The sequence below is a fragment of the Sturnus vulgaris genome, chromosome 3 (genome assembly GCF_052056855.1).
Source record: "Sturnus vulgaris isolate bStuVul1 chromosome 3, bStuVul1.hap1, whole genome shotgun sequence".
Classification (NCBI taxonomy): Eukaryota; Metazoa; Chordata; class Aves; order Passeriformes; family Sturnidae; genus Sturnus; species Sturnus vulgaris.
The window spans coordinates 99,728,481-99,741,102 of NC_142245.1; the positions used below are offsets into that span (position 1 = coordinate 99,728,481).

At 37.4% G+C, this 12,622-nt stretch overlaps 1 protein-coding gene across 3 annotated transcripts in view; it reads right to left on the minus strand.

Moving 5' to 3' along the window:
- Window positions 1-12,622, minus strand: part of KIDINS220 (kinase D interacting substrate 220) — a 74,819-nt gene that overhangs the window by 61,604 nt on the left and 593 nt on the right. For all 3 annotated transcript variants that reach the window (XM_088162385.1, XM_014895006.2, XM_088162384.1), the window contains exons 2-4: window positions 5,672-5,821; window positions 1,329-1,427; window positions 37-135 (exon numbers count right to left, since the gene is read on the minus strand). In XM_088162385.1, the coding sequence (XP_088018511.1) occupies window positions 37-135; window positions 1,329-1,427; window positions 5,672-5,779 (306 nt within the window). In that variant the 5' untranslated portion in view covers window positions 5,780-5,821. The remainder of the gene's footprint in view (window positions 1-36; window positions 136-1,328; window positions 1,428-5,671; window positions 5,822-12,622) is intronic.

The following is a 12,622-nucleotide window of genomic DNA, read 5'->3' on the forward strand; positions in this document are numbered from 1 at the left end:
TTTTCTGTTTTATTTTTACACTAAGACAACACATACCAAATCCCGATGCTCCAAACTGACATTATAATTGAGTAGCTCTGCTACAATAGCTGCATGTCCTTCTTTAGCTGCTGAAATAAGAGCAGTCCAGTTATCCTAGGAAAAAGGAAAAAACGTTATAAAGTAATATTCAATATTTCAATACAAGTGACTTTGTTTTTCAAATGTTTAAGCCACAACAGGAAATACAGAAGCTCTTAAAATAGCTATAAAATAGCTGTAAAAAAAAATGCACTAATAAACTCACAGTGCTCCAGTTATACACATGGAAATACAGAACAACTATTCCAAATCTCCCCTCCAATTATGTGCTCTCCTACCCAATATCTAGCCCTTTCCACTCCCCAGTTCACTGCAGCTTATCTTAATAAATGTATAGAGGAAGCAGCACCTACAAAGGATTAGAAAACGAGGTCAAGGCATTAAAACTGCTGAGAGGGAATGAGATGGTAAGCAAGACCACAGAAAATGATGGCAGTGGGTCTCCAAATACAGTGTGTGACAGCACTCAAGAGGTTGATATGCAGGGTAATCTGGAGCACAGCTTTCTGATCACTTCAGGAAGACACATTTCCCCTTGCATAATGCTTATTTCCCCTCCACTGCTCAAAGCTCATCCAGGTGTGGATTGATTTTTTACATGCTACAAACTTATACAACATAGCAACAGTTTATAAGGTAGCTGTCCTTCCTAGAAGTAGAGAAATTGTGGCATTTATAGCAATTGCAATAAAATGTCTCAAAACAATAGAGACTTGGTTGGTTGGTAGATCTTGGTTGTTCTGGATTTTTTAGGTGACAGACTCCACAGAAGACCTTTCCTGGATATCCATACAGCTATACTTAAACTAAATGCAGAAGTGAAAAAAGCAAAGTAAAATCCTTTTCCTGTTTATCACTCTTCAGTGGAATATACAGACCTTTCAAAACTTTCTAACAATATTTCTGTTCTATTTACCGCTTTTGGGCGGTAAATCTTTCATCTGGAGTCAACCTCTTTTGCTGAGGCATGAGGACAATTCATGAATTTGAAACCCCTCTCTGCTACTGTTCTGGCATTCGTCTGAAATAATCTTTTAACCTAAATTCTCTATCCATACTCCTCATGAGGGCTCAGAGAAATACAAAACCTAAGCAATTTTGTATAAAATTTCTCTTATATGTCATAATTTTCCACCTGCTTTTTTCCCCCCTAAGCTCAACACTAACCTAAATTCCGTTTCTTTGCCTGCCCCTTGAAATTTCTTCTTCCATTGTTAGGTACCATCATATCAAGCACTAATACTTACTGCATCTTCCAAGTTGCAATTAGCTCCCTTCTTGAGAAGCTCCTGGACAATTTCTAAATTGCCTTGCTCAGCAGCCAGCATAAGCGGAGTCTGGCCATTCTGAAATCAAAGTGACAGGAAAATAGATGCACTGGGAAGTGGTGAAAATGACACACATACCCACACAATAAAAGCCCAGAAACTACAGAACATTGTTCCCATTTTTAATTGCAATGAGAAGTAGTAAGGAGGACTGGTGTTGAAACCTCATCGTATCCTGGCAATAAAAATGGAGAATATGGTATTAAACCCTGACCCATAGGAGATTAAAAAACAAACATTAAAAAACCCAAACATTTCAGACATTAAAAAGGGCTACTGAAAGAAAGCAAGTTACATTATTAAATATCTACCTTTCTGAATTATTTGCTCACTGCAGACATCTCCAATATGTGTTACATCTTTACAACTTGGAGCAACTCAGTCACATTGTTAAAAATTAATAAAGAAATATATCTACCCTAGGAATCACAATAGCTATTAAAACATGCACACTGATTCAGAAGAACAGTTGCTAAAGCCTTCCAGTTTATATACCCCACTTTTATAGCACAGCATGGGAAATACAGACATCACTCCTGTCTTCTGCAACATGGGTTCTTGCAGACAGTCTCATCTCAGGGAAGATGAAAAAGAGAAAAGCTGGTATATTTGCCTTCAGAAGTATTTTAAAAGTCAGTTAGAATCTGTCACCCTTCCATCAGCCTGCTTTTGTGTCAGCAGATTTCTGAGATACAATCGCTCTGGATGCTGAAAAGTAAAATTTGCTAAATTTTACAGTATATTTATTAATTACAAGTTTAAGAAATTAAGATAAGTTTTCCTGACCTCACTTTTGTTTTTTCTCTCCACCATACAGAGAACTCAAATTATCAAGTCTTTAAATAATGAAAAAGCTACATGTTAGGAGCTATAAACCAGCAATTTTCCTGGAAAGAATAAAAATCAATGCAGAATCACAATACAGTAATATCACTAATCTTCATAATTGAAACTATTAACAATATGATTAATAAAGATACTTGATGACTCCTTCTGCTCTTGACACATACAAAATCACAGAAATGCACAGATTCTTTCAAAAACGCTTTCTGGCCCATCAGTTGTTCCTTACGTAATTACCTCTATAAGGTAATTTTTCACAATGAAAAGTCATGCTCTCATGTAAGTTTATGTTGTCATAACTGTGCATTGTATACATTCAGAAGGATACATCACTTTTAGATCCTAAAGTATATTTTGTATCAACAAAAGTAGGTTTAGGTCTGGTCATAAAAAAAGGAATCAAAATGCTCAAAAAATCAAGAGAAAATAAAATGTTACTTTTTAGAAAAGAATGGCTCTTTTTGGAGGAGAAAACAGTCATAGCTTTTGCTCTTTAAGATATGCAAGTTAATAAGCTGGGAATACACATGCCAAATTATTTCAGAAATCCTGACTGACCACTGCCTTCTGTGATGACATCACTGGTCAGTAGATGCAGAGCTGAGATATCGTTTATGCTGTATCTAGCAAGGATTTCAACACTGTCTCTCACAACAACCAGGGACACTAATGAAGTACAGGTCAGACAAATGAACAGTGAGGTGGACTGAAACTGGCTGCAGGGCTGGGCTCAAAGCACGGGGATCAGCAGTACAAAGTCCAGCTGGAGGCCAGTCACTAGTGCAGGGAATCAATATGGGGATCCTATTTAACCCTTTCATGAAGGACTGGGGCAATGGCACAGAGTGCACCTGCAGCACCTTCACAGCCTGGACAAAGCTGGGAGGAGTGGCTGATGCATCAGACGCTTGTGCTGCTACCCAAAGGACACTGAGAGGCTGGGCAGACAGGAACCTTACTGTACTGGGTACAAGTACTGCACTGAATCTCTGTGAAGAGAGGCTGGAACTGCCCTGTGCCAGACACAGGCAATTCCAGCTGGCTCCAACCAACCCACCTCAGGACACAGGACTAGATAATCTCCAGGAATCCCTTCCAAGCAGTGCTTTAGCAAAACACACAAAACCCCCTATTTTAGCCTGACCATTCTTCTCACTTCCTTCTGAACAGTTATTATTGTTATCACTCTGATTGTCTTCCACAAGTGGATAACACAAAAGGATAATACATTCCTAATAAAAGTATGTCTGGGCAAGAAGAGACTGCAGATAGTAAAATTACTCCCTCCTGTAAGAGGTGTCATACAAATGCAGACTGGCTTTGGTTTTCTGGGACAGATCTAAAATTTTCTACAGGGGTACTGAAAACATCCTTCCCTTTTTGTTAGAAGACTCTCAAATATAAGTATAATGTTATAATGTTTTAGCAACCATCATGAAGATTTCACAGAAACAAAAGATAATTACTATGTCTATGACCTCCAGATAAATTCTCAAAAGTTGCCCAAGAGTCTAGACACTCCAAAACTAAATGCTCATGTTTCTCACACACAGATCCAGTACTGTCTATCTGTACATTATAGCTCAGTTTAAGTATTGGAATAACCAAATTATAAAGGAGCACACCTGTATCTATTTATGGAAATCAATTAGTGGCTTCACCTTACAGGTTAGTACTCTCACAGTCTGTGAGAGAACTGAAGATTCAGAATTGAACATGCAGAAGCTCATTCAGTACCAAGAATAGAAAGAAAGGCACATCAAGGGAAAGTGGAGGCTGTTAGGATCAAAGTGTATTGTACAAAGCAAGAATCTATCATTAGCTGTTAATTCACGTGTCTGGTATGAGAGAGAAAAAAATCACACAAGCGGAAGGATGTGCAGAGAAAGGCAGAGGCTGAGACTTGCCCCACTTAACTGAAACTGACAGTGTTAATGCAACAAAACCATCCATACACAAACTGGCTGGGACATCCCAGCTTTTCTGGGAACTGACCACAGTCAAGACGAAAAGGATTGGTATAAAGGGTTACTAACAAGTTGGGTGATCCTACCACTGGACAGGTTACTGCAGCCTGGGAGGTCCTGGCATTAGCAAACCCTTAGCTTTGTCATCAATCTTTTTAGATCTCCAAAGGCCCTCTCCTTTCATCATTTTCTTTTTACCCAAGAAGAAAAGATGTCTTGGCAGGTCCAAAACTGGAAACTGAATTGCACTCAAAGTCATTGAATTCCAAGGAAGAGCTATTATTTAAACAAAACTCCTACCATTATACATACGGACCGTCCCCAAAAGGGGTTTAAAACTGATGCAAACCACACATCTGTCTGCAGAAATGACCTTCCCCAATGCAACAGATAAGAAGACTGAAAACAACAGGTATCAGGGAAATGATCTCTGCAAAAAAAGCAGTTACTGAAACCCAGGATTACATTTTGTCCCACCAGCAAGTGAAGAAATATTTAGAAAATAAGGTGAAGGCAGTGGAACTTGATAAAATCAACACTATCTGTCTGATTTCGGCCATGTTGTTGAAAGGAATTGCCAGCAGAGGGAACAGACATTTCCCTTCTCAGATATGCTACATGCCAGGTGGTGAGGTTCATGTGTATGCTCTGAAACTTAAAAATTCTCCCATCTGAAATACCTCAGCATATGTGCATACACAGCATGGAATGAATGTGCCAGCAATGAAGGAAAACTGTCTTAATTGAAACCAGATCTAATAACTACAGTAAGGCTAAATTCTGTACATTGTTTTCACATTTGCACGATGCTTTTTGGGTTTGAGTAATATATGCCATTGGACTTCTTTCCAAAAAAATATTCTTCCCATCTTATGCAGATTTGAAAAATGGATCAAAATAACAGATTCTGAATAATTTTCATATAAACTCCCTACTGCATATCACGGCTTTTGTGTACTCCTGGTAAACTCCAGACTTTGCTCTTAGATATATATTTTTTCATCTAGACGAGCATATGCTCATGTAAATTGCAATATATGCCTATATTTGGGCTGTATAACAAAGCATCCCTTGATTGAAAACCAGGATGTGAGGCAAAGGTTATTATCATACCAGGTTTCACCACAAAAGTAACACGGCATATGCAATTGGATCTGTGAACTAAGAAACAATTCTTAGCCACAAAAATACAGATATGAACTCCATTCACAATGTAAGGATAGACCTGCATCTTCCAGCTAAGAAGTGCACTCTAGAAAGCAAATACTATGAAAGATGCTTGACGTGCTGTCAGAGACTGGACACACAGTGTTCAGGTTATGCAAATGTAAGCAATCACTTAAAAACAAAAGTGAAATTTGTATATTAAATAACCAGTGTGATCTCACTAATTAGTCATTCTGTAACTAACAAGCTGCAGTGTGAAATTGACCTTTTCAAAAATCATCTTACCTCATTTCTCTCATCAACATCCCTGCATTTCTCAAGAAGCGCTTTCAGAGCAGGAACATTTCCTTCTTCTACATAGGTCAACAGACTCTGACTCATCAGACTCGCCATCTTCACACACTATTTAAAATGCTTCTAGATAACAAAGCTTACCTGTATTTCAGGAAAGAAAAAAAAACAGCAAAGTGTAAGCAATAGCTATGACATTTGACATTAGAAAGCATGAATTGTATATGCTAATAAGTTATTGGCTGGGTACATGGCACACATGCCATTCTCCTCAACAAAACATTTTGGAGATGTGCATTAAAAGGCACTACATTTCCATGAAAAGTCTTAACTCTCTCTAGTTCTTGGAAAATTACAGAAATTATTCTGTTATATGTTGTCTAAATATATATTTTGAATGGAATGCATATATGTACATACAGCATTATACAAGTATCTGTATATGTTACATATTTTATATATACTAGTTATTTACAATATAACCCTTATCCTTTATGCGTATAAGCAGAGCATTGAGACTAATCAGCATTCCAAAATACAGTTATTCTATCTAAACTGCAGCCATATGGAACTCTGAGAAACATGATTTACTAAATCAGTTATCATTAACTTTATGCAGATATGCCTGCATGTGATGGCACGTTGTTAACTTGCTAGTCAAACATAACACAGCTTCTGTTAACTGATTATATTTTTAACCTCTAATATGCAAGGTAGCAAAGGTTTTTCTTTCTTAAGGCAGACCACTAAGAACCATTTCAGGCTTCCTAAAAAGCTGTGTCCAGTAAGTTCAGAGCATCAGTAGTACTGTGCCATATTTACATGCATATGGCAACAGAAGCTGAATCACTCACTGCACCTAAATTAAGTTTCACTGGATGCAGAATAGGTCATGGGGTTAAATAAAAGACTCCAGCACCCCTTCACACCTTTCTCCTCACCAGTGGTTGACATGATCATGCTCTCTGGCTTTTCCTTGTAACAGCAGAGGAAAACCTCCAGTTTAGTGTTAGCTAAAGCCTACTGCTTAGGCTATTCTCTCCCAGGGAGAAGCCAAAGACAAATACTCTTACTTTTATTCTCAAATCAAAGCAGACAATTAATTTTTCTGTGCTTCAGAAGTGTAACAAAAGAGATGAGAGGAAGCCAGCAAGAACTTCACTGTGCTTAGCACAGAGAAGTTAGTTTAGATTTGGAGATTTAAATCAAATAATCCAGCTACACTTTAAATTGCTTACAATGTCTGTTACACTATCTTTTCTCCTTTACCAAGTAAGTATGCATAGTCATATACACTGCTGTCAGGATATGTTAGATACTACCTGAGCTCAACTACAGCACTGCAGCCATCAGATGACTCACATACAGAAATGACTTGTTCAAAATAATGCCAGTTAACACCTCAGTTAAGATTACAGCAGCTCTGAGTACGTGCAAATGAAATTCAGGTGCACATGAATGTCTAGTGACAAAAGAAACTACAAGCATAGTATAAAACCCACACCTAAAGCCAGTAAAAAAAAAAAATCTAGATTTGACACATTAAGCCCAGCAGCAGTTTTCCTAGGCACTGCCCAAGCAGCCAGTCTGTCCCACAAGAAAGCTATAAATAAATAAAGAACACAAAAGGTGTGTCACATTTACTGTACAGTTAAATTATCATCAAAGGGGGTGAGCAGCACAATAGCATATAGTGGTGGTATATATTTGTCTCCATTTTTTTCAGTAGGAGGAAGAGTCAATTGAGATGTTGCAAACTTAAAAATAAAAAACCCACTAAACCACACAAAATATGAAAGGTTTCAAAAGAAACAGCAATTTTACTGACTCAGTTTGGACATACTGGCTCCTACTGCCATTTCGGACACAAAAAATACCAGGAAAGTTAGCATCTTGCCTGGCATCCAGCTGCCGGTCCAGAACAGCCCACCTCCCTTACAGCCCTGTGCAGGTGTCTCAGATACTCTCATGCACTTAAAATGACCTTAGATATTCCCATACACCTGTATTTCCCCCATTACCTTTTACATATGACACAGAAATCCACGAAATGTGATTTGCTGCTAACTCCACTGCCACCACAGGCATTTTCTGCTTTTCCTGTGCTATCTCCCAGCTTCTCTCCTGTAGCTGTACCTTCAATCCTCATGCTATTTTCCATGCCAAATACTAAATTGAAAACTGTATTAAGAACATTCCCAAAACATGACTAAAAATGTTTCCCCAAATGATTTATACTCTGCAGTTGCTATTAAAATTTCACCAATTAATCCTTAGCTAGTGTGAAAAGAAAGAAAATATTCAGCACTGCTTTTTCCTCAAAGTAAGATTCTTCCCTTGATGTTCCCTATGGGCATATTTCCAAAAGGCAGAGGCAGCCCTGCTGCACTGTAGATAAGCATCCTACTCCAGAAATCCCAGCTGGCAACAGTGCAGCTTCTGCCTTCATGCAGAGCTGAATCCTTAGAGACAGATGAAACCTCTGACTAACAGTAAAACACCTGATGCCAATGGATACCTCTAGAGATGGGTTTATAAACTCCACGTTAATATTACTTTTATAAAATGATAAAAGATTTGTACCAGTGAAACATCTCCAAGAATATTACTATTTCTTGTCCTCTATGCTTCACTGTCCCATAATATCCCCTTCTTAGAACTAACAGTCTATTTTATAAAAACAAGAATCAAAAAATCAAATTATGCATTTTAAAACATCATGCTTTTATTTCCCCTTTTTCAGGCAAGCTTCTTAGAGCATCCAAAAGATTACCATCACTGGAGGGCTTTAGGAAAACATGGTTTAGGGACAACAACAACCATCAAGCAAACAAAAATCTTCCCACCACTCCAGAAACAAAGATGAATAAAAAAATAGTATTAAGTAGTATTAAGATTTTTGGAAACTTAGCTTTATTTCTTCCCCACCAAGAACAAAGAACATGCCTGAAATAAGTCTGAATGGGTCTGTTCATGGTGACAGGAACTCAACATCAGCTGAATACAGCCACAGACCACCTTTTTATTAAACAAAATGTATGTTATTATGTTATGAAAATTAGGCACTGTACTCAAAGTCCATATGGATGCTGGTCCCTAAAGTGTGATTTCTTCCAATGCTTCAGATTTTTAAAAAATCATCATAAAAACTGAAGCAAGACTCTGACAAACGGTCTCTGGCTAGAGAAGTAATTCTACTCTGGTCCCTCTAATGAAAAAAATCTCCTGAAATATATATTCATACAGTTTTCAAACAACCCTGGAATAAAAAAACCTCAACTTTACCCTTGACCAAATTAAAGGATGAGAACTTAATCCCTGTCAAATTTCATAAATACAGTGCAAAACCAGTATCATTCAAGAACATCCTGGACATCAATGGTCCCTAATTGCTCAATTAACATATTTACTTTCTTTGACACTGCAGAAGTATTTTCACAACCTATAACAAAAATTTTAAGTAAAACCAGGATTCTATTTGGAAACCAATTCCCTTTCCAATAAGGATTAATGCTGTTATTTTTCTCTCCCACCTAAGTGAGTTAATTTCAGGGCAAAAACCTGCTCCTCATTCACAATTCAAACTTTCAAACTTGGAAATCTCACAATGCCCTTGGGCAGCAAATCCTGGTACTTTACAAAACTAACACCACACCAAGAACTATGAAAACATTAAAAGTGCATAAATGCTCAGGTGAAGGCAATATTTGTACAGGGATTAACCTGTGTTTGTAAGGCTCTTGCATCCTGAGCTAAAGCAGATAAACATTATCACTGGTTCAGAAAGACTGCAAAAATTTGTGAATTTCAAAAAAAAAGTTTCTCTCAACAGCACCAGTATTAAGAGCAGAGATCCTGATAACTCAAATCTGCAGGTATTTTATGTATTCTCAGATCTTATCAGTCCCTAACTATATAAGAAACATTAATACTCACTAAATTTACCAACTATCATAGTTTTTATATAGATCTTCTGCATATTTTTTTAATTGTGCAAACAGTGATCTTTTATGAATAAATATCAAAACTGGTCATCAACTCTAGCATTATTGAGAATACCTTTTGAAAACAAAAAAAGAAAAGAAAGTCAAGATAGTAATGACACTAAATTCATATTTTTCATCATACAAAGAACTGTTGCTTACTTTTTAATGCCTCCTTCCTTTCCCAGACACAAAAGGCACCTTCCCAACATGCAACACTGTGACAGACCTTTCAGCTAACTATAAAAGGAAATAATTACTATGCTGCTGAAATCTGAGCACGTACAACTCAAATGTGTAAATGCACAGCACTTCACCCTTAAGAACTGGAAACACCATCTTTTCAAATTAGAATTTTAAAAATGTGAAATATAAGAATTGTACATATGAAATCCATTCTAAAAAACTAACATAAGTCAGTTTCATATTCTCACATGTTTTTATGCTTTATGACGGCATAAAGAAATTAAAAACATGCTGAAATGTCACCTTTACTTAGACCATGCAGAATTTTACTAACACAAGCATTGCCCAGCCTTTACGACAACTCATTGTAATCTCTTCCTAAATGGATATACTTCCTAAACATTAAAAGATCACAAGTCAGGCATCACATGAAGTGGCAAATATTTTAAAATATTCTTTCTATTGGGACTGACTGAGTCAACCAGGATTCTGTTTAAAGAACAAATTTTCAGAACAGCTGAAATGAGTCTCTAAAAATATTAATTTCTGGTATTCAGAGAGAAATAACAAATCTAAGTTTCCATAAGTAGTCTACACCCACACTTCTTCCCCAGTGTCTGAAATTCCAGTGTGACTAATGACCTTATGCTGCATTTCTGCTCTTCCCTATTTATTTGGAAACATTTATTATACTTCTCTTAACCACATTTCTGTTATCAAGGTGAGAAGAATTTTTTTTAAATTATCTTACTTTTTGTTACTTTAGCACAAAGAACAAAATTGTGTAACTCGAAAATACCAAAAGACACAAAAAGCTCACTACAGCTAGACATGCAACCATTCTTCTTTTGAAACCTGAAACAAACATAACTAAAAAAAAAACTGCACAAAAAAGAGGTCTCTATTGTAACCATCATAACTGCACACAGTAAGAAGTAGGGGAAATTGGAAATACACAAGTCCTTCTTTTCTACCTTACGCACTCAAGGCAATGGCCATTCCCAAATACTGTAGTGATGGATTTTTTTTGTTAGTTTTAATAAAACAAAAGAGGCTGGGAATTACATATAAAAGACTGGAAATATGTAAATTGATATTTAAAATGCAGGGCTGGTTGTCAGGTGATAGCAACTATCAGACATGCCTAAGTTCCACCCTGGTTAAAAAAATCAGTTAAAATAAAGTGTGAAGTATTTATAAACAGGATTTATACTTTATCAGAGAAACGTGTCCATTTTCGAGACAAAATTTAAATATAGTCAATGAACAGTAACATATTGCTAAGAACATCTGAATTCTAAGACAAAATTCAATTCCTAAACAAAATACAAAGTGCTCAGTCCTACAAATCACTATTTCAGGTTTTAAATACATCAAATAAAAGAAAGCAAAGAGAAACAGTTACCAATGTTAAGGTGTTTCTTGAAATTATACCAACCAATACAAATCAATTTTCAAAAACTGTACAAAAAACATAACAGCACAAGAAAGTCTGCAATCTCATCTTACACAGTCTCATATGGCCAACATGTTTCTCTGTGTCATCAAACCAAGGGTTTGTTACTCAGACACAAGTTGTATGACAAAAATCTAACTTTTTGAGTGTTTCCACTTTAAAAGAATGAATGGCTTCATATAGAACTTTAAACTAATATGGCACCATTTCATAATCTGTGGTCACACAGAATTTCAAACAGATATTAATTTTTCAATAACCAATTTATTTTAAATAAACACTGTGGCAGAGCAAAGAATAGATGCTTATCCAGTAGACAAAAAAGGTTTTCTTATATGTTCTGATCTCAGAAAAATATCTTCTGTTTTTCTGTCCGTTTCTTTATTATTTGATGGGGGGAGGAGTGTCAGGTAATTAATCAGGTAACTATTCAAACACTTTTCCAGCAAAAGACATATTACTGTATTATTCCACCATTAATCCTCTACCAAAAGATAGAGAGAGGAAATCACTTTTCCAACTAATTTTAAGCATATATATGAAGTAGCAAAGCCCCACTACCTTTAAGACGTTTTGCTACTCTTTCAGTGATGTCCTGTGGCAGGACCTGAGGCAATGGACAGAAACTGAAACACAGAATCAATTAAGCTGGAAAAGACCTCCGAGAGACCATTCAGTCTAACCTGCGATTGAACTACGTCAACTAGACCATGAAGTGGTCTTTCCTAAATACCTCCAGGGTCAGCAACTCCAGCACGTCCCTGGGCAGTCCACTGCCATGCTTAACCACTCTTTCTGAGAAGAAATTCTTCCTAATATCCAACCTAAACATCCCCCGGCACAGCTTAAGGCTACATTCTCTTGTCCTATTGCTTGCTACCCGGGAGAAGAGGCTGATCCCCACTTGGCTACGACCTCCTTTCAGATAATTATAGAGTGTGATAAGGTCACCCCTGAGCCTCCTTCTCTTCCAGGCTAAACACCCCCAGCACTCCCTCGGCCGCTCCCAATGGGACTTGTGCTCCCGACCTTTCACCACCTTCGCTGCCCTTCTCTGCATTCAAAGGAGCCTCTGTCTGAACATCAGGAAACACTTTGCTCCTGTAAGGATGAACCAGCACGGGCACAGCACGGGCAACCCAGCAGGTTACTCAGAGAGGCTGCAGGGTCTCCGTCCTCGGAGACGGATCAAAGCCCTCTGGGCACGGTCCGGGAGATCCACTCCTGCTGTCCCTACTCGAGGAGAAGGGTTGGACCCTATCACCTGCGGAGGTCCCTCCCATCCTCAACTGTTCTGTTATTCTTTAGCTTGGAAATTAG